The following is a 22,291-nucleotide window of genomic DNA, read 5'->3' as shown; positions in this document are numbered from 1 at the left end:
CGTTACAAACAATAAAAGCCGAGGCTGGGGAGAGAGCCTCGCTGCAAGGAAGCCCTCGGAGCCACAGGCCCTTAACCCTGAAATGAAGCGCTCTGCTGCACTGGACGTCACTGCAATACAGGCATATTGAATCCGGCCTTTTAGCTCTACTCGCGCACCGGGGCGGTTACAGTTGTCCTGGAAAGGACGATGCTCATCTTGCCCAGATTTTAATTGCCCCAGGCAGGACAGCGATACTCACCTGAAGATCCCGGTTTTTAAGGATGCCCACCCAGAAGGCCTCCTGGCAGTGGTTGAACGCCAGCATCGCCTTCACTCGGTACACAAATTGCTCCAGTGACTTCTTCAGCAGAGGCACGTGGTTGGTCAGTCCAATGTCCTGGTGAATCTAAATATGAAACAAGACAACACGACAACATAGACAGGTTCTTGCCTGAGCACTCTGGCTATTTAAAAAGCCATTGGCTACACAGGTGGGAGGGATGGGACACGATTCCCACAAAGCTTGCCCAGATTATGTCATTTCATGGCCAAATTCTCTTGCAGCTTTTGTTAAAAAAAGTGATATTCAGATAAGCATTTTGTCTAAGGCAGCAAAATGATCCCTTGCAACAATCCAAACAGCCATATCTACTCTGGATAAAAACAGGAGCCTCATCTTTTCCTGTGAACAGTAGAGAGAGGCTAGTAACTCCTCAAGTCACATGAATTCTGCTGACCCATGGGAAATGATTTTGAGAATCTGCTTTTCCTTTGCTCCTTCATCTCAGCAACAGACTAGTGTCACTTGCTCTGTTCTCCAAGAATGTGACGCAGCTCTTCACACACAGATCTTGCGCGGCTGCCATCTTGCTCATGGCAGCCACGCAGCCTGCTCGCACAGGACTTTCTGGAAGCTGCATTGCTGCTGGTGCTGGTGGTGTGTGCAGCTGATAATGTCTGAGTAAGTCTGACTCACCTACAAGCTAGTGCTGGTGAAAAAGCGGAGTTGTCTGTAGAGGTTAGCAATGGATAATCACACCATTCCAGTCCAAAGCAAAAAGCAATGCTACAAGTGGCCAGAATGCCAAGCTACCTACCTAGGAAGGGAGACGCCCACTTGCTGATAGCCACAACCTGTGAATGAATGCTGCAGGGAGTTTCATGCCAGGAAATTGCTGAATTACCAAGCACGGAGAAGAAAGAATGAGAAAGGTATTGAAGAAGCCACTGCAATGACAATCCTTTCTTGCTCAGTGTCTGATGCAATTCCTTTACACTAGCTACATGGAATGTGTCTGCACTATAAACTTCAAAGCTACTTGTCCAGACAAATCAGCAATGGCTTTTGGTGAACTGGGACAGGAGGGAACAGATGGAGTTGCTGTAAGCAAAAACCAACTGAGGAAGGGCAGCTATGCCAGGTATTATATGAGATTTAGCTCAAGGTAAGCATCTCTTCCTGCTAGGCTTGGATCTGCTGTACAGAACAGAGTCATTGCTAAACCAGAAAACCTGCCAAGAGCCATAAACAATTATTCTGTGCATAAGTATTTTCCTCTTTCATGAGGATACTTTATAACCTTCTTTCATTAAGATGCTCTCATTAGCTATACTCTGAAATCAAATCAGCTTCATTTCTTGGAAGAGTTCAGCATACCTGGGAAGAGGGACAGGGGAACAGGGAACTGAATACTAACAGCAATCTGTTCTCTAGCCCATGTAACAGGCAGGACCCAGCAATTATCAGCATGAACCAGAACCAAATCAGGGAAACCTCACTAATGACACAGTCAACAATCACAGTACTCCCTGGGTCTTGGAACCTGCCCAACTGTCTGCAGGCAATTTGGACTCAACTAAGTACTGTGACATTTGCAAAGGTCTCCAGAAACCGCCCTTATGTCCAGCATTAGATATGTAAACAGAAGAGAGGCTTGGTGTGAAAGAGTAAATGACAAATACTTAGGAAATTATAGGCAAAGCTGATCACTATCGTCTGCTGCATGATGCTCTTTAAAGACACTTATATTGAGGGAGAGTAGCAAATCTTAGGTAATACTGCATGGTACGTCAGTTTTATATTAAAGTAAAATCAAGACTGATTTAACAGTTGTTGTCAACTCCAAACAGGTATGGAGCATTCATCGTATACATTTATTTGCCTAGATTCACCTGCTGCCTTCTCATTCTTGCAAAAATGATTTGGCACAGAGACCTAACCAGACTGCAACAGATACAAGAGCAGTGGTAAAACACAGGTGTTGGCTAATAGCAGTTACAGGCTCTAATAGGGACCATGGGACACAGCACTTGAAAATACTAGTCAAGTGCAAAGACAAACAAGACATCACAAGCTGCAGTGATGTTATCCCATTTACAAGGTGAATTGTGACTTTAAAGCGCACGAGGATTTCAATTTCAAACACGAGAAGGACTTTTTAGCACCTCCAGGGTTTGTGCCAACTTCCAATTCTCTCCTATGCTGATAGCAGCAATGGCATCTTCTGATCTCTAGCTAGACTTTTATGTCCTGATGCCAACTCTGGACTAAACTGGTAGCAAATCCAGCTTAGGGAGCCATGCTAACAGCTGGCTTTCTCCCTTCAACTACTTTGGCAAAGCTCCCTTCTCAGACAGGTGTTCTTGAACCTCTTAGGAGTCAGGAACAAAGCAGCACACATGAAGTTCTTTCCGTCTTCTTCCATGTGACTCTCTTACAACAAGCACTGGCTCCCCAGGCTGTAAGCAGCGTTAACCCTCTCCTTCCTTCCTTCCTGACCTAAGTCTGCTACAGAGAGACTGGCAGACTGGTTGCACGTTACCACCTTCCTCCCTCTCTTTAGCCTCTTCCCTATCAACATAATACCAAAAAGGCACTGCAAGAGCACTTTGAGTAAGGTTTTCCCCTTGTCTGCCTCCTGTTGCTGATTCTTCTCACTTGCAAGGCTGCTGATCTTTGCCAAAACTTCTCTCCCGTATCATCAGTCTGGCATCTGCACCTTATGCAAGAGGTCTCCAAGGTCTTAGCTTGTGTCCTCAGAAACACCCTCTTACAGATGCCAACAACCAAAGATGTTCAATAAACCTCTGTCCTAAAAAACCAGGTATGCTAACCTGATCTGACATCCAAATAAGCCAATTCCAGATCAAAGATTTCAACTCTGGGCCATTAACCAAGGCTATTTCTCCTCCTCTCAGAGTTTTTGCTTGTACAGACACTGCTGGAAGCCTGCAGGTAGAACCTGCCTATGCCCTAGAAAAGGAGTGGAAGGGAAATAAATCATTCTTAGGACAGGAGTTTGTGCTGCAATTAGAACTTATCTTACCTTGGAATGACCACACATGTGATGAAGTTGTCTGGTACTCAGCTGCAAGTTTTTCAGCAAACTCTGCACATCATCCTGCAATAAGTAGACCAGCAAATCAAAGGATTTTTCCATAAGGAAACAGTATTAGTCTTAGCAGTCCTTTCAAAGGGCTATGGGATAGAGATATGATGCACATATGCAGGAAACATCAGACAAACAGGATTAAGCCATAGGAGACTTGCACTGTGCATCTAAGTAACTTGTAAAGTTACTGGTAAAGCATAACCACATGTCACAAGGCCAAGCACTCTGAACTGAAACTGACTTTGAATCAGTTTAATGATTATCAGTGGAAGTGGCACGATTAAAAGCAAGACAATCTTGTCACACCTGGCCTTGAGTATAACCTTCTGAACTAGGGGGAAAAGTATAAATAGAGGAATAGAGGAAACCTCCTGAATCGAGGAAAAGCATAAAACATACTGCTAGACTTGGTATTTGAAATGCATCCAGCATGAACTCTGGGTATCAGTCCTCTCTATTGAGCAAATTACATAGCACTTTCTATTGTCCAGTGGCAACGACTAGATATCTGACAACCTCATTCCCTCAAACATCCGTGAGAGCAGATCTTACATTTGCAGTAGAAACGAGTTCTCTATTAGAGAAACAAGTTGTGAAGACTAAGCCAAAGCATGAGTCTCACTGGCAAAGCTGGATTGCCTCACAACGAAGCAGGGGGAATAAGTGAACTGTTCTTGCTTGTCATATAGCACAGCAAGGTTGGCCTGTCCATCTGCACTCATGTGTGTTGTCCTGCTCAAAGCTCCATGAATTATTGCAAAGGCACCAATGTCACTGTCCATCTGGACCACAAGCTGTCAGCAATCTGACTGCTCACATGAGCTTCCTACTCTATGAGTGACACCTTTGCGGTAATAACTTTCAAAGGAGATGGAGGTTGAAAGGGCTTCCTTTGCTAACAGTGAAGCCATCTAACCACAAGAGTGATGGCAAGTTGGGAAACGAGCGATCTGTTTGCTGAGAGCACATGGGACAGGCAAGTAAACAGGGCAGAGCGCAGCTGGAGACATTATGTGTGTTTGTGATGAAGTGTCATGCCAATGTGTGACCAGAGACAGGAATCTCCTTCTAACAAGCATCAGTCATGCTTCCCAACTGATTCCAGACAGTTCTGTCTCCAAAAGGCTTACCCTGTGCTTTTTAAAGCTGTAGTCCAGGAGAGGCATGGCAAGCTTCAGAAATGCTTCTACAAAGAGACGGCCGTACTATAAAAGAATGATAAATATATCAGAAGGCAGATTTAAATTCCTTTTCAAAGAAGCATCACAAAGTCAGATAAGATAACGATAATTCTTTCGAGAATAACCTAGCGACTGTTCTCAATAGTCACCAAATTCATGTGAAGGCTGTAGTGGAATATACAGGATGAGTAAAGGGTCCCACTTTAATCACTGCAAAGCAGCTAGAAGAGCAAGGTCTCATCACTGTACACATCCCTGGTTTTATTTACTAGCAAATTGGGAATAAAACTGAACTAAACACAAAACGTTAGAATCACTGCACATATATATGAATCCTAGCCAGAAAAGACAGAGTTGCAGAGGGACATATAATCTTTCCGGGCTCCAAGGGAGGCCTGTCTGCTGTGATGTTTCATCTCATTTGGAGTACCATGGAAAAGGAGAGAGGGGAAAGGGTCTAAAATCAGTAATGCCAACTGCAGCAAGTTTGTTGTGGTCGAACCATACGATTAGTGGAAGACAGTCAAAAGTATGAGAAACAGTATCTGCTTCTTCCAGAGAATTCAGTAAACACTCTACTCTGCTGGAGGCAGCGATCCAAGAAAACTGGTACTTACACTGCTCTCTTCAATTATTTTGAATTCTTGCTTACCTTCAGGCAAATGCCGAGTACAGGCCTGCTGTCAAACACCTGCTTGGGCAAGAGGAAAAAAAGAGAGCCAGATCAATCCACAAGTCTAAAGGAAATAATGTGAGAACAGCAGCCAATTAAAACCAGCCCTTCATTAAAGCATGAAATCTGTTCTAAGGCAACATCCATTTTCATATTTCAACAGAGAACACCACATCAGCGTGTGAAATATAGTGGCTGTCAGGTGGAAGTACTTGGCAGGATGGCTATCTGGTGATCTAAGATGCAGCTTTTGCAGATGGCACAGAATTATCTCAATGAGTCTGAAGTTCTTAATAGTTTGGGACCTGAGACCCAAGTCCAGCTGATAGGCAAGTAACCACATAATGGATGAAGCAAAACTGAGATGTGCAAAATAATATATTTTGGAGGAAATAATGAAACTACTACGTTAATGGTGCCAGCTGTCAAAAGACACAAGGTGTCACTGCACAGGTGACACACAGCTGTGATCCAACAGCAAAAAAAGAAATGGAACAGATAGTCTCAGCTGTCTTGAAGGCTTTCTTCTGATAGACATTTGTGTACATATTTTTGCCAGTGACCAATTCTATAACTAATTACTGAATGTTTTAACTAGCATAGCACACAGATTTGAGTGAGAGCTGTGACGGTAACCTCGTGCTGCTATAGACTGCAAAACAGAACTAGCTGGTCCAGCTCTACCCTTTATGCTCTCAAAAGGTGCCTGGAGCACAGGTAGGGCTCCAGTGAATGCTGCTGTATAGAAGAATCCAGCTCGAGTCACCAGAGTTCATAAGCTGAACTTGAAAAAGCTGAACTTACTGATCATTACTTCAGATATGACAAAAGCAAACAGTAATGATCAACCTAAGCAAAGAGAAAAATGCAGCTGTACCTCTTGCCTTTTGCCCAAAACATCACTACAATTGGTGACACTGAATGTACCAGCTCCAAAAACTGAAGAAAGTGAATATCTCATCCAGTGGGGCTGGCCTCTGGAGTTCATCACCACAGGATGACATGAATTGTCAGCAGGATTCAAAGGAAGACTGTATGTTACCATAAAGAGTAGGTAAATCTGAGGGCTATCAGATAAGCTCTGAATGCAAGCTACAGACAGAAATCCAAGGCTTCTTGGATTGCCTGCCTTCAGCTAAGTACATCAGAACATTTCCTTCTGTCAGACGTTATTCCAGATCTATCTGAAGGGTTTCTCCCATCTGTTTTCTTCCACAGCTGGCAGTGGACTCTGTCAGACACAAAACACTGCACCAGGAAACTAGGGTGTTCATTCAGTCCTTTTTTCTGCACTTGCTAACGTCATCCTGTCTTTGTGAAGACTTATTATTTGTGAGGGAACTACATTATTAAGATGTGCAGGCTCTAAGCATTAAGTAGTATTGAAGTGAAAGGTAAATGGAAGCCCTTGCACACAGGTCATAACTGGCTTTATTTACCACCTCCAGGTTGTTCCACCAGCCAGCCATACTTCACGTTTTTCCCTTATGCTCATGAACGTGGGTACACTGGGCTTTGCTGGGAATCTGAAGGTAAAGCCAGAAAAACCACCAGAACCTCACCTTAACCAAGTTAATGAGGATATGGAAATTCCGCACAGCAATGTTCCACTGCAGCAGCTTCTCCAGTTGCACCTAACGGATGCAAGGGGACAATAACTCAAGATGGTTTATCTCCTCTCACCTTGCTGGATGCTCTCTCAGTGTTTGCTGTACCCAAAGAATTGTTTGGAACAAAACTTCCCCACAGGCAGATTTATCACAGCAAACCACTTAATGGCAATTCCAGCCTGATCAGTGCCCGCATGGCTTAAAACGCTAAGAGTTAACACCGTTCCTTGCTCTCAGAGCAGCTCTTGATTGCAAAATAATTTTGTGCTCCCACACAGGTGTGCAGGCCAACTGCACAGCTTAGCATTTTGCCAATTACTACCCATTTTCTGGTTATAGTTTCTGCTAGATTTACTGGATTTTTGTTATGGTACAAACACGAAAAAAAGGATGCCACTTATACGTTACCATACACATATATGTATAGCAGTATTAGCTGATGAATGAAGCTGTCTGACTGCATTTCCTATACAAAGTTCAGAAGTAGATTTCCTTTCCAATTTATACATCTTTACTGTACTGTACAGTTTAACTTATGTCTTCCTCCCCTCAGAGTCCAGTGCATCTATTTTCCTACCTCACTTGAGTCTGATGGTTTCCCAGCTGGGATGCTTTTCACTGAACTCTCTAGCTGAGCCATCATTACTCTGAAAAAAACCGGGAACGTCTGCCTGTGGAGAAAGTGAGAGTAAAACTAAAAGCTGACTCTGAGCATCCAGATAGGCTTCTTGCTTCTTGTCCCCAGAACAATGTGGACAGCTTGAAGGTTACCCTGCTGGGCATCTTTCTCAACAGGAAATCACAGGAGATTGACCCTAGGACTCACAAGCATGTATAGCCCAGCCCCATCGCTCAGACAGATGGAGAATCCTGGGAAGTCACTGCCACTTCCCCAGTATGAACCACACATAAGACACCACCAACTTCTTTGTAGCTCTGGGGATGCACAGTGAAAGGTTTGCAGCTTTCAGGACGATTTTGGTAGTTCCAAAGTGCAGAAACTTTGGCCACCCCTGCATAAACCGTTCTTCCAAATTCCCTTGGTAGCAGCAGCAACATCTTGAATCCATGCCTCCAAAACTCCTGTGCTAGGAGCAGAAACGCCCTAAGTGTGCTTTTGCACACTGCATACCAGCCAGGACTGCCTACAGCCACCCCAGGCCTCCGAGGCTGACTTTTGGAGCACTTTATACCACCACAGCAGCACAGAAAGAGGTAACATACCTGACGATGGACAGCAGTTTGTTCTCCAATTAAAATGGCTTATAAATAATAAACTCAACATCGTGTTAATGCACAAGGACATTCCACCCTGACGTAAAGCTAGCCATTTACTAACCCGTTGTGTACTTCCAAAAAAGTGTTTACCAATGCCCAGAGCAGTCCACAGCAGTACTAACATGAAACCATAGGCCACAAAATAAGAAAATTGAATACTAAAAAGCAGAAATTGCCATTATGCATCTCATGAAATTCAAAGTTTCTATTGATATAATTACCTGCTTAGTGTAGGATAAGTAGAAGAACATCCATCTTTGGCAGAGTTGATCAGTTCAGGAACACCAACACTGGAGATTTCTTCTATAGCTTTCAAGATGTTATCTGCATGCTCCAGGTAGACACTAAATCCAAAACCAGCTTAGCTCATCAGAAAATGTTATGCAGAGTAACACATCAAGTTCTTGAAACACTGCCCTACCTGCAACATGTGGCCTAGAACTGTCAAGCTCATTCTTATGCCAAAGGCAGTCATAGGATTACGATTAGGAAATCCAAAGCAATACTTAGAACTGTCACAGTAACGTCATTAAAAGCTACCATGACCTGAAACATACCTGGATTTAATATTTCCTCATTCTTGTATTTAGGAAGGACAGGCTGGGAAGAAGAGGAGCCGGAGTTGCCCTTTTATGTGAGAGAACAGCTGGCATGCATGGAGCTCTGTCTGAGGATGGGTGATAAGCCAACTGAGAGCTTATGGGTAAGGATGAAAGAGCCAACCAGTATGGGTGACATCACAGCATGACATCGTAGCAGGTGTCTGCTATAGGCCATCTGGATCAGGAACAACAAGTAAATGAAGCCTTCTACAGACAGCTGGAAGTACCCCATGTTTGCAGGCCCTGGTCCTCATGGGGGACCAATCATCATGATACCTGCTGGAAGGACAACACTGGAGGGCGTAAGCAATCCAGGAGATTCCTGGAGAGCATCAATGGCAACTTCCTGAGAGAAGTGATAGAGGAGCTGATGAGGAAAGGTGCTCTGCTGGACCTCACAACTAAAAACAAGGAAGGTCTCTTTGGGCATGGGAAGGTTGAAGGCAGCCTTGGCTGCAGTGACCATGAGATGATGGAGCTCAGGATCTTGAGAGGAGAAGGCAGGATAAACAGCAAGATCATAACCCTGGACTTAAGGAGGGCAGACTTTGGCCTCTTCATGGATCTTCTTGCCATGGGGCAGGGGCCCACAGGGAAGGTCCAAGAAAGCTGGTTGATATTTAAGGATTACCTCGTCCAACCTCAAGAACAGCCCAACCCAAAGAGCAGGAAGTCAAACAAAAATGCCAGGAGGCCTGCATGGATGAAGATGCAGTTCCTAGCAAAACACACAAAGGGAGTATACAGAAGGTGGCAGCAGAGATGGGTAACCTGAGAGGAATATAGAGACTGTCCAGACTTGCAGAGATGTGGTTAGGAAAGCCAAAGTCCTCGGGGAGTTGAATCTCTTGAATGTGGGGAGGGATGTCAAGGGCAGCAAGAAGGGTTTCTTTTTCTACATGAGTAGCAAAGAGAAGACTAGGGAAAGTGTGGGTTCACTGGTGAACGGGGCAGGGGCCCAAAGACACAGGACATGGAAAAGGCTGAGGAAAAGGTTAAGGGACTGAACACCTTCATCACTTCAGTCTTTACTAGCAAAACTGGCCTCCAGAAATCCCATGCCTCAGAGCAGGGTAAGTTTGGAGCAAGGAAGACTTTGTGGAAGAGGATCAGGTTAGAAAACAGCTCAGCAAACAGGACATACCTAAGTCCATAGGCCCTGAGTGCTGAGGGAGGTGGCTGATGTCATTGTGAGGGAAGTCTCAGTTATCTTTGAATGATCATGGTGATTGGGAAAGGTGTCTGGGGGCTGGAGGAAAGCAAACATCACTCCTGTCTTCAGGAAGGGCAGGAGAAATGACCCAGGGAACTACAGGCCAGTCAGCCACACCTTGATCATTGGGAAGGTGGTAGAACAACTAACCTGGAAACCATCTCCAGGAACCTGAAGAACAAAAAGGTGGTTGGGAGTAGTCAGCATGGATTCACCAAGGGGAAGTCAAGTCCGAGCAGCCTGGTAAGCTTCAATGAAACTACTGGCTTGTAGATGAGGGGAGAGTAGTGGATATTGTCTACCTTGACTTGTAAGGCTTTCAACACTGTTTCCTGTAAGATCCTCACAGAGCAGCTGCTGAAGTAGGGGCTGGATAAGCAGACAGGGAGATGGATTGAAAACTGGCTGAACAGCCAAGCTTAGAGGGTTGTGCCCAGCATGGTCCCAGGCAACCTGCTCTAGGCCACCTGCCAGAGCAGGAGCATTGGAACAAGGTGACCTCCAGAGGTCCCTTCCAACCTTAACCATCCTGTGATTCTGTGACTGCATTTCACCTAATATTCAGTCCTGCTCTCCTTTAGTGAGAGCTGATTTGCTTTCAGTTTAATGAAAAAAAACCCAAAACACAACCACCAGACACTTTGGTCCATATCCACAGTTATATGTGTATGTACACACACATATGTGTATAGATGTGTTGATGTATACTGACAGGCTATGGTCTAGCAAATATGAGGTCCAAACATGCTTCTATGGCCAATGGCTAACAGAATTCTTCCTATCACTCACGTTCAATGCTGTAGAAACAGTGCTTTAGGCCAAACTGTGTAAGTACGAGGGTTATGACTGAAAGGGGTCATTCCTCCGCAGCGACAGTAATTATTAGAACACGAGTGTCTCCGCATGCTGGAGACAATGGCTTGAGCCTTACCAGAGCAGAGTATGCAGTGCACTGTTGAACTGGCTGCCCTTCTCTCTGTCTCCACTGGGCTTCACCCACGACTGGCAGAGGAACTGCTTTGCTAGTGAAGCTGTAAAAGACAAGGGATAACTTACTGAAGGAAGAAACCGAGAAAATTCCTTCTTTCATATAAAGGCAGTTTGTCCAAATGGGTTTTTTGAAGATCACAACATTGCTACCTCTCCACATGCCTGAACTTTAGTAAGTCAGAAATACGTTTGTCCTAAAAAGCAGTAAGGCCACAAGAACATGCATCGTGACAACAAATACATGCACACATCCAGTGTGCTTCTAGATCTGCTGAACAGGATGAATACCTGTTCACAGCAGAACAGTGATCCATCTCTGGCCATTTCTCCCTGACAAACTTATGTTAAGCTTTATTTGTTCAGTAGCTTCTACAGTGTGCCCACTGTCTGTTTTTAATTAGGCAATATGCAACCCATAGGGCATGCATTTCTAGAAATGAAATTCCAATAACAAGTGACTTGACTTTTTGGCCACAGTGCTATAATAATAAAAAATGTGAACAGGCAAGTTTATATTTTACCAGTTTCTTAAAACTGCTAACAAATCTACTTGTCTCTTGCAGAAATGTTTAAAACTAGGAAATTATTAGTTAAATTTTTTGCCCCAGCCACACTCAGAAGGCAATTCTCCCAACGTGGGACTGTTTAAACAGCAAAATAATCTAGAAGTAGGGAACTTAAAATCCTGACTGGCTATGGGGATCTCAGAAGGACAAATTCTAGAGGTGTCTTAGTACAAGATAAGGCTGAGAGGTGACCTTCTGGAGTCTTTATTCCAGTGTGTGACAAACTGGAAACCAACTAGTTTGCCTGTATATTCCCTGCAAGAGTGTCTACGCCTTATCTGCTTGAATGCTGTTCCTCTTACAGAATGGGTCCTAATGCATGAGAAGAGCTCTCTTAATTGAAAATGCCTGTTGCATGGGGTTAAGAATATATAGGTTTCCCTCTCTCTGCCCTGAAGTAACAGCCATATTTGCAGTTCATTTCCATAGTTTTTGGAAATGAGCTGTCACAGACATCTGTACTTGCACTAGGAAGCTACATGGGATTCAGTCTATGATCACCTCCATAATCAGTGATTTAACTAGTACCAAAATTGAACAGCAGCCTTGTTGTCCCGTAAGCAGGTCCATTACTCCCTGCACGGCACCAGTTCACACACCAAGTCAAGGTACTCCTTTCTGTTATTCTAGTTTGTGCAAAGTAGGGAGCTAGGTGGTAATCCACAAAAACTAGCTCTCCGACTGAGAAAACTTTACACTATTTATACATTTTAGCAAACAAAGAAGTCAGTCTTCATTAGTTACAAGTTATTACAACATTCCTTCATTATTTAGTATTCAGTTCCCTATTGGTTAAGTAATTTTATCACATCTTATGTTAATTAGCTCCCAGGCTCAGTTCTTACTTTCTTTGGAGTCAGAGGGTTTCATGGTTGCGATCTCCCTCTGCTGGAATTACCTCTCCTCTAGTTTTGCTGACTTTCTGATGAGTTCAAAATTATCTTTCCCCTAGTTTTATTGAGCTCATTTTGTACGGTGAGCCTCCAGTCAGCTCATCTTATCCTGTGGGAGTGTTTTCTTTTGAAATTCCTTTTTGCTTGTAACCTTGAAGTTCTTTTAAACAAAAGGATTTGCTACCGCTTGACAAAGCACTGAACAGGACATACAAAAATGCTTGTAGCCGGAATTAAATATTAACTACCCATTTGTTCTAATTGTTTTAGAATTAAACTACTAACAATACATTCAATTTTATTAATCATTTGATATCAGGCTTGTTCTTAGAACTCTTAAAAGCTGTGAGGCTTTGTTTTTAAAAACACCAGCTAAGAGAGCTGGAGTCTGCCTTCCTGCATGTGACTGAGGCACAGCAAAACAGCAAAGAGGTTCCAATATATTTACTGCTGTTCCTTTTATTAACAGCTAGGACTGTTTACCCAGTCAGATTACTAGGATACCAAAGGAAATCTCTCCCTCAAAAGATGCACTCCTGAGATAGAACCCAAGATTTACAGGCAAAGGACAGCACAAAGACTGATCTGAAATTAGAGGTTCTTCACACATTACCCATTTTCTCTTTCTTCCAGCCAGCCATTGGTTTCTCAGCAATAGCAATCAGGAGCTGAGTGAGAATGAATGCACAGTAGAAGCTGGGAACACTCTGCTGGAAATTCAGTAGGTAGTGAAAACTCTCACTGGGGATGACAGGAAAGGGAAAAGGTAAAAACAATGAGGACAGGGAAATCGCCTAGAAACACATCAATAAAAAGGAAGTATTAGATCCTAGCCTACTATTTTGCCTGTGACAGTGCCCTTCTGAAGAAGGGGTAGTCAACCACTAGTAGATAAAAATACAGTCACTGAGAAAGTTTTCTCAAGCCCCAGTTACTCTAAGTCCAGCAACGTCTTTATATGCTGCTTTTGCCTAGTATTCCTCTAAGCATTTTAACCACCTGAAACATATTAATTCCTTCTGTGAATCCTACTCATCTTCTCATCTCAAATAGCATACAAGCAAATGAGATCCATAGATTAATGCATATTTTTTAATCCAGTAGCTCCTTTTCATTAGGTTTGACTGATCTGCTGTTCAATTAAATACAAAGCTCTGTTTGAAGCTAGCGTGGTCTCCGTGAGAGCTCCCAAACACACATTAACCCATAATGCCCAAGGAAAACAGGGGAAATGGCTAGAAATTCATCCCTTTCAGAGCTTGGGAAATACTGATTCTACCTTATCAGCTCCTCAAGAAGAAGAAACTCTGTCTCTCCTGGCTTTAGCCTGTCTGCAAGGACCTGGAGAGCTGACCTTAGCAAGTCAGTATTTTCCTGCCGAGAAAAGCCATTCCTGAAGGGAGGGAAAAAAGATAAATCCAGTTCATCATCAGACTAGAAGGAAGAGAGGTATCAGATGCAAAAGCATATCTGGGCATATTTTTTGCAACAAGAAAAATAAAGAGGTTGGATATGCAAGAAGACCCCCGCAATATGAATGTTACAAGGGCACACAAAAACCTGAAAACTAAATGGGAATGGAAAACCTTGTGCACACGCAATTATTAACTTTTCAGTCAGACTGTACATCTTGCTTGGTGGGGACAGGCCATTTCACATAAGTGGAGGTCCATATACACTACAACCATGCTATGCAGACCTGAAAAGAAGAGGATGTGTAATGACAGTTGCTGTGCAAGTGCAGTGATGGTGGCTGGTAACCTCTTGAACAACAGGTAGGAAGGAACCTAACAGGGAGGTAAACTAGAGATCTTCATCAATTCTTTGCACTACCAGTGTCTGCGAAATCATTCAGTGAGGGCAGGCATTCTGGAAATCCTCAAATGTATCCACATTCTAGACTGAACACGTGAACTTGATAATGGTAACGCTCAAGTGCACCTTTAACACGCAAGTTAATTAACTATTGGTAGCATAAGAGGGCTTGACTAAACATATGTGAAAAGAGTTGTACTTTAGTTGTTGGACTAAAGTGGCTGGACAGCTCACCCCAATATACAGCTGCCTGACCCAAGCAAAACAGAATTATGTTAGAGTCTATCCAAACCGAACAGCAAAACTGATCTTGAGCTGCCTGTGGTTACAAAGCAGATGAGGTTCTTTGGTTTACAATATAGACAGACTCAGGAACAACCAACATTCATACTGACTGATGAGAAAATGACAAATCTGGGAATAGTCAGAAGTGGATCAGGGTCCCTGAGGATCCAGTAGTGGCCAATGGGAGAGGCAAACCTCAGACCTCAAACACTTTTTGCACAGTTACTACTGTGTTTGAAGTACAACAAAGATAAAACGCTTTCCACACACAGATCTAAATTAGGGTTCAGAAAAAACTTCTATGGTGCAATCCTGGATTATATTAGCAGATGCAGAGGTCAAATCCACGCGGCGCAAGCATTGTTGTTTGACATTTCTGAATCCAGTCTGAGCACATCAGCAGCACAAGCTTTCCTTTAATGAAGTACACACTCCTCCTTTCCCATCGGCAAAAGAAATTCATTGCTCGGGATTCAGGCAGTGACAACTTAGCAAAGGATGAGGGGACTTACTGGGTAAGAAACTCCAAGATCCCTAGGCAGAATGGGAGCTGCACAACGAGGCGTGCCAGCATGCCACTTATGCTTGCCTTGCTCCAAAAGCACACTGAATTCTATCCAGTTCAGTGCATCACCTACAGTTTTAGTTCAACTCAGGATCAGGCAATGAAGCTTGACATAACTATAAAGCCCTTAAAAGTCTCCAGCCACTGCAGTGTGTTGTTCTGCATGCTGGCAGGCCATTTGCTAAGTAGAAACACTTTAAAGAAAAGAAGCAAGAAGGGGAAGCAATAAATGGACTTTGCTCATTTAGGTGACCAAGTACTTCTTTGTTTAAACTCACCAAGCAAATAGGGAGCGAAAAGTTAGTAACAGCTGTTGGTAACAAAAGGACATCAGCTGGTGCTCCTGGATGTTAACTCCTGGTTCATCTCCCACATCCCGATTTTGTGTAACTGCCTTTAATACAGAACAAATAATGCATTAGATGCTATTCCAGGGAAAGACAATGGCACAAGAATTCATTTCTGTAAATTCCACATTGAAAAACGTGAAGAAAACAAAGCGACTCTCTTCCCCACAAACAAAAGTAAAAATACCTTTAGAGGTGACAAAACTCAACAGTTTTTTGAGTAAGAATTGCTGCCCGCTGACCTGGAAGTAGTTGTGCATGTTCTCCATGTGATTACACAATGGCTTTAGTAGCTTGACTACACACATAGCAACTTCCTTGGGGGATCTCTGACACAGGTGGGAAAAGCCAATATCCTTGTAGCTTCTTTCCTGCAGCAAATGCGAAAGATTAAGGTCAGCCTTACTCGAGAATAACTTCACATCAAGTATCACCTCTTAGACTTCTCCTGAGCAGTGCAATTCCTGATGTCATACACTCTGTCAGGAAGGGCCACAGAGTAAGAAAATTGGCTTCTGCTGAACAACCAGCACCAACAAGTGGATGACATTCAATGAAAAGAATAAAACTGATGTGACGCGCAGCTCTTTTATGGAATCATAGAATAATTTAGGTTGGAAAAGACCTTTAAGATCATGGAGTCCAATATTTTACTCTAAAAGAAGGCAGTCTCTGCACATAGGATTTAAGTTCAAAAGACAAGAAAGAACTCAGAATATGATAGAGTCCATCAGGTTGTAGTGTATTTCTCATAGTTTAATGCAACGAGCCACACGTTTATTTTCCTCCTGAAGGCATCAGACAGAAATGCAAGGAGTCACTGCGCTCAGGGTGTTCTTCTAAGGACTGCAGAAAAAGCAGAAACACAGATGCGATAACTTCTGTTGGATGCAGCAGCTACCTGGTCTGCCTAACCTGAGCTGCTTCTTGAACAGCAGAGCCAATCTCCCCAGGGAGGGCTGGGAAAACGGTCACTTGAGTTTTGAGGCTACAAGGCTTTCCCTCAGTTATATACCCTTCCCTGAGACATGTAGAGAGCCAGATGCTGCAAACACTTCAGCGAGGGAAGTGGTACAGAAGACTTTTGAAAGAGCAAGTGCTGCTCTGACACACAGTCAGACTTCCATTTAACTGTTAGGTGAAAATAATTCTGAAAAACATTTCTCTCGGGAAAGGCCTGGAGACCACTGATGCCTCAGCCCAGGTCTAGACCCACTGGCTGCTGCTGTACTTGCCTTTGGAAAGGGCACTCTCCTGGTGGAGCCCGGGGTCAGCACGTGTTCCAGCTTCCAGCACAGGTCATCCAGAAGGAAGCAGAGTTCAGCAGGCCCCAGCTGCACAACTTCACAAGCCTACAATTACAAGAATGCTGAATCCCAGGTCCCAGACATAACTGTAGTGCCTTGAAGCCCATGTTCGCCCCCCTCCATTTCCAGTTACGACTCCCGGCTTAGTTAACCTCAGCCAGGGACCTATTTAGTAGATGTTAGGGTTTTATGCCTCCCCCATTGCAGGTATGGGGCACTGGTTCTGGTTACTCAAAGCATGAAGAAAACCTGGTGCTCTGAACATAGCTGAGGCAATGTCAGTAACGCTTTACTACTGAGAGAGAACTGATTTATATACACCGACATTGAAAATAAGCCTCTAAGGATAAAGACAGGTTTAAGCCCAAAGAATCACAAAATTCACCAGCTGAGCAATAGTCAAAGTAATTTAAAATAACACCACATAGCCCAAGAGACTTGTCAAACAATCTTCCAGTTGGCCTGTGACCTGCACACACAGCTGTCCTTGGAGCAGGCCAGGCTGTACTCCAGCCTGCCATGGCCTTTTCACATTTTATGAATCTTACTGTAGCCTAACAAAATCAGACTCCAGATCGACACAGCCTGTCTACAAAGAGTGTAACGAAATTAAACACTTCTGCTTTCCACATCCATAGCAATATAGTTTTATATAAAATCCCAGATGATGAACAGGTCCCTGCCCACTGCAGGCAGATCCATGACACCAGTCCCACACTTGTGCTGAGTTTCTGATCTGCTGATGCCTGGAGACACTTGCCTTTTTGCAACATGGGCTTTACTTAAATGTCACAGGTTCTTTCTAAAAGGCAAGCCACCTTTTAGTGTATTTAACATCCTAGGGCTCAGCAGTATTCAATACGAAAGCCCCTTTCTTTCCATTAGGTCTAAACATGTTATGCTGTATCTTTGTTCCTTTTATGCAACGTTTATATTTGGTTTTAACATTGTTACACTACACCTCTGCTGTTCTCAGGAAAGTCCTCTTATCTCAGTGCCTTGAAGTACTTTGGTGTCTTTCAGGGCAAATTCTCTCTTGGCACCTAGCTCACAGCCCCAGACCAACATATCTTAACATCAATCTTCTGTCCATTTTAATGGAACAGAAAGGGCCAAGACCTCTGAGGGAGGTAGCTACACAAAGCCTTATCCATATGGTTTTATGCTGTTCTATTCACCTCTGTATGCATCTCTGCATCCAAGACAGACTTTGTCAGCAGCCCACAGTGGAGTACAGTAAACACTTCAAGGTCTAACTCCCGGAAGTATGGTCGATAGCTCTGCAGCCATGCCAGAGGATTTCCTGCCTCTCTCTCAGCAGCAGTCTAAAAAGTAAATGGCAGAATTAAGGTTGCAACCTGCAAGACTATAAGACTTTCTAACTCAAATAAAGCTATTTCTTTCATGCAGATTTCTAAATCTTGTGTCAGGTTGAAAAAAAGACTAAGAATAACTCATGGTAGCTAGCAGAGAGACAAGCACATAGAATCAGAAGCATTTTCATTTTGGACCGTACAAGTCACTAATCATTTTCTAGAAAAAAAAAATACTTGGGAAACTGGAATAAGCTTTGCTATCTCCTTTCTGTGAATCAGTGGCCATTGTGAAACCCATTCTGGAATTGCACCATAAGCACCATGAAAGATGACAGCAGATGTTTTTACCTTTGATAAATACCAGGATGGCAAACTATGGGATGCTCTGCTGCCTGTGATTGACAATCTCAGTTCTTAGAGATTCACTCCACACTATCTTGTTGTGGGAGCTGGTGTATGTTACACACGGCTCACAACAGGATTTCTGTATTCTGCTGTCCCAGGCGTGGCACAGTATCTAAGGCTTAGTCTGGAGCCGGTACTCTAGGTAATTAGTTTATTTATATATATATATATATGTATGTATGTATGTATGTGTAATAGTAAACTAGTTAAAAATATTAGATACATTCCTTCCCAGAACCATTAGAGACTTTGATTATTCTCTGTAACTTCAGTGACTTTGTTACCGTATCTGACTCAGTTATCAGATCTGTACAATAGCAGGGAAGTAAAATCATATTTGCCTGGCTAAAATGGATAAAATGGACTCTGAATAACATTTATTAGCAGCAGTGGCAGAAGTGAAGCCTTGTGGGATGCTTATGAGATCCCAGCCCCCAGGATGCTGAGACCAAAGCTTAGGCACACTTCCCTGATTTCTCTTTCAGCTACCACACATCTTGCGTTCCAGGCATGATGACAATACCATAAGAGGTTATTCAGATGAACAAGAAATAAAACCCAATAATTCATTAGTTATAGGTTTGGGAAATGGTTCTTAGCATGTGATGAAAATGGATAATTTTAAACAGGCCTTACCATGAACACAACACATTGATTAAATACCTCAAGGAAAATTGCAAAATGAGCACCCGTGATTGAAGCAGAGTAGAATCAGTGGGAGATACATGATCCTTACTAAGGTTTGTATTTTCCAGATACATCTCACAATTTCTGACCTGAGTGTAGGAATGGCATGTTATTGCAGTAATTTGAGATGAGACACTGGCTTAAGATAGAAACTTTCCATAGTCTTAACCAGAGAGTAACTAATAGTATTATTGATAATCCTGCACATTCACACTGCCCTGAGCCACAGTGCCTTCTGGAGAGTGGCTGGCCTGTCCAGCAATTTTGAGATTTCAGGTGGGAGCCAGGTGTCAGAAAGCAGAACTGAACCACTTTCTATTAAGTTGAAATTAACAATCCCTCTCTCAAAGCTTTTGTTTATGCTTCTATACCATCTTCCATAGTCTGTCTTTCCTGCAAGTCCTCAGGGTTATACACCTACCTTCTCCAGCTCAGAGAGTTCAGCATCAGGTTGATTTCCCTCAGAACTGTCATCTGCTGGAGAACGATCTGCAGAGCCGGCTTTGCTGCCATCAGTCTTTTTTTTCTTTCCTTAAAGATAAAAGCAACTTCAGAAAAAAGGCTGCACTGCACTTAACGATAGACAGCATTTGCAGCCAGGGAAATGGCACAGGCTGTACTTTGATCAGTCCTAAGAAAGCATGGAGCATGCACAGGTTGTGTGCCATCCATAGCCAGGATCACAGTCCAAAAGAGTCAAATGCATTTGGGGCTCCCCCACAACCAGCTTCTCTTTTATAAAATCACAGTAAGGAATTAAAGTGAGCGTCACTGTTCTTGCTGTAGTTTAAACATTATGAAGTGATTGCAAAAATGAGTGGGACGTCATCTTAAAAAATCCTTGAACCAAAATGCAATGTTTCCTCCTCAGACACAGTATTGAGAAAGGAAGAGGACCTGGAAAAGGAAGGTAAGACACAACTACAGAAAGGACTTCTAGGGATGCCAAGCCAACAGCAGAGTAACTCAATGAATGCCTTGCAAGAGTCTTCACTGCTGACAATGGTAGGGAAATTCTCATACTTGACACGCTACGTAGCAGAGAGATCAAAGAAACTACATTGATTTCAAGTAACTGCACATGATGTATTAGACCAAACAGACAGCTAACAGGCCACCAAGGCCAGGTGACATTCACAAAAGGTCCCCAGCAGAATTCAGATACAACATTTCAGAACTGCTGGCCACGGTGCCAGAGGGCCAATAGCTTGTGAACATAATTCCTCTTAATAAAAAGGGAACGAATAAGAATCCAGAGAATTAAAGACTGGTGAGTCTATCCTCCATCACTAGGAAAATGGCAGAGCTGTCTACGATAGAAAAATAAGATCACTGAGCATATGGACATACAGTCTGTTGGGGAGAAGCCAGCAGGGCTTCTGCAAAGGAAAACCTTGCATCACCAGCCTGCCAGCATGTTGGTATCGCTGGAATAAAAGGGACCTATTAGCCAGAAGAGATTTATATTTCCAAAAAGACTGTGAAAAGGTTTTACACCAGAAACTATTAAGGAACTGAAGTGGAATAGTGCTTTCTTGGACTGACAGCTTGCTATAGGAGAAGCAGCAAAGGGTAATACTTAACGTGGACTTTTCAGATGGAATCAGCCATTTAAACCTCCAGGAACTAGTTTTATTCAACTTCATAAACAACCTGGAGAAGGGAATGCTCGGGGAAATCCCCAACAAGTGCAACATTTGGCATACAATTTCATCTGCCATTTTATAACTGCTATGCTGATGAGCATCAGAGACTTCTGCTTTTGTTTCTCTGTGATCCTTTCCAGGGCCCAGCCATAGATGAAGTGAGACAGTACCAATGAAGCTGCATCTTTCACTGCATTATCTTTGGAAGAACAGAGTCAGGCAGGAGGAGGTCTTCCATGTCATAATAAATAAACCCTCTGAGTCAGACTGGAAAGTGAATTTGGTATGTTATGTCTCTCCTGAGGAGCTCCTTGTTCCCTTTCCTTTGAGGAATAGTCTTAGGCTAGATTTTATGACAGTGCTTGAGCTGATCTAATTGCTCAGGGGTAGTCCTGTTCCTCCTCCTACCTTTTTCTCATGTTCCCAGCCACACACACCTGAAACTTGCCTTGCACTGACTCAGGAAGACTGACCACTGGTTAAGCAGTCAACTTGTTAAAACAGCAAAAAAACTAACCCAGCAAAAAGTAAATAGCCAAAATAACTACCACGTAATAACATGGGGCAAGAAATCAGGCAACTTAAAAGAGTACAGATGTGAGTGGGAGAATGAAGGCTTCCCCTCTTTGTTAGCAGTAAACTATTTAATTTAGCTCAGCTACAAGATGCTGCACGCTCAAAGGAGGAGCAAGTTCAGCATCAAAACCGTGTGTTCTCAAGGCTGCGAACTATGGTCACAGCACTCACTGATTTTTTTGTAGGCAAGACAAGCTAAGCTCAGGAATCTTCATCTGGGCTACGCTTACTACACTGAGCACTTCTGCTCCTTCAAAATAAAGTATCTAAAGCGATGGATCCTCCTCTTGTCTGCAGAACACAGTCATAGCTTTCCTTCCGCCTTTATCACTCTCACGTGACAGGTCCAGTCCCTGCAGAATGGGTCTGGCACAGGAGAAAAGGGCTCTCTAATCTGTGGCCTCCTCCAGTTGTTCTCATTGAATGGAATGTCAATTTTTGTCCCGTTTGGCTCGAAGGCAGTCATGTTCCCAGGAAATGTTAATCTAAACTAGAAAAAGAAGTAGAGGCAGAGATAACAAAGTAAATCTACTTCAGCCTGAAAAACTAAAAGGCAAGTTCTGTTTCTTCTCTGTGGGAGCTAGCAGTGGGAAAGGATGAAGGAAGCATTTCCGTGTGCAGCAGTCATGACAAGGTTCCTAAGACATCAGTTAAGTACAGCCTAGAGGTCAGGAATTTGCAAGGCAGCTCAAGCCACAGATTCAGTACCAGGCAATTGCACAAATCCATCAAAGGCAGAACAACTTACTGCTGCAGAAGATAGTTTTGACAGGTAAAAACAGTAAATGAAATCCCTGGATTTTCACTGTTAAATGCTAAGCATCAGCACACCCATGGAGACAGACTATCCAATGCCTGCTTGGAGCAGAATATTTTTACTTCTACTTCAGGTGCAACAGGAGTTGGTTGGATAAGATTTCAAACTAGATAGACCTTGCCAGGAATTCTGTGCTTTATGCACA

General features: G+C 43.2%; 1 protein-coding gene across 1 annotated transcript in view; it reads right to left on the bottom strand.

Annotated features, from left to right (window-relative positions):
* The window catches only part of FANCD2 (FA complementation group D2), a 53,430-nt gene that overhangs the window by 471 nt on the left and 30,668 nt on the right, over positions 1–22,291 (bottom strand). Inside the window, exons 28-42 of the mRNA XM_037385568.1 lie at positions 19,529–19,638; positions 17,878–18,024; positions 16,628–16,744; positions 15,635–15,763; positions 15,324–15,439; positions 13,660–13,773; positions 12,994–13,121; positions 10,863–10,962; positions 8,338–8,460; positions 7,416–7,509; positions 6,791–6,862; positions 5,208–5,246; positions 4,505–4,579; positions 3,309–3,383; positions 242–388 (exon numbers count right to left, since the gene is read on the bottom strand). Coding sequence (XP_037241465.1) covers positions 242–388; positions 3,309–3,383; positions 4,505–4,579; positions 5,208–5,246; positions 6,791–6,862; positions 7,416–7,509; positions 8,338–8,460; positions 10,863–10,962; positions 12,994–13,121; positions 13,660–13,773; positions 15,324–15,439; positions 15,635–15,763; positions 16,628–16,744; positions 17,878–18,024; positions 19,529–19,638 — 1,586 coding nt within the window. The remainder of the gene's footprint in view (positions 1–241; positions 389–3,308; positions 3,384–4,504; positions 4,580–5,207; positions 5,247–6,790; positions 6,863–7,415; positions 7,510–8,337; positions 8,461–10,862; positions 10,963–12,993; positions 13,122–13,659; positions 13,774–15,323; positions 15,440–15,634; positions 15,764–16,627; positions 16,745–17,877; positions 18,025–19,528; positions 19,639–22,291) is intronic.

Source organism: Falco rusticolus, chromosome 4 (assembly GCF_015220075.1).
Source record: "Falco rusticolus isolate bFalRus1 chromosome 4, bFalRus1.pri, whole genome shotgun sequence".
In the NCBI taxonomy this organism is placed as follows: Eukaryota; Metazoa; Chordata; class Aves; order Falconiformes; family Falconidae; genus Falco; species Falco rusticolus.
Note: the sequence above shows the minus strand (reverse complement) of the source record. Positions and strands in the feature narration are given on the sequence as shown.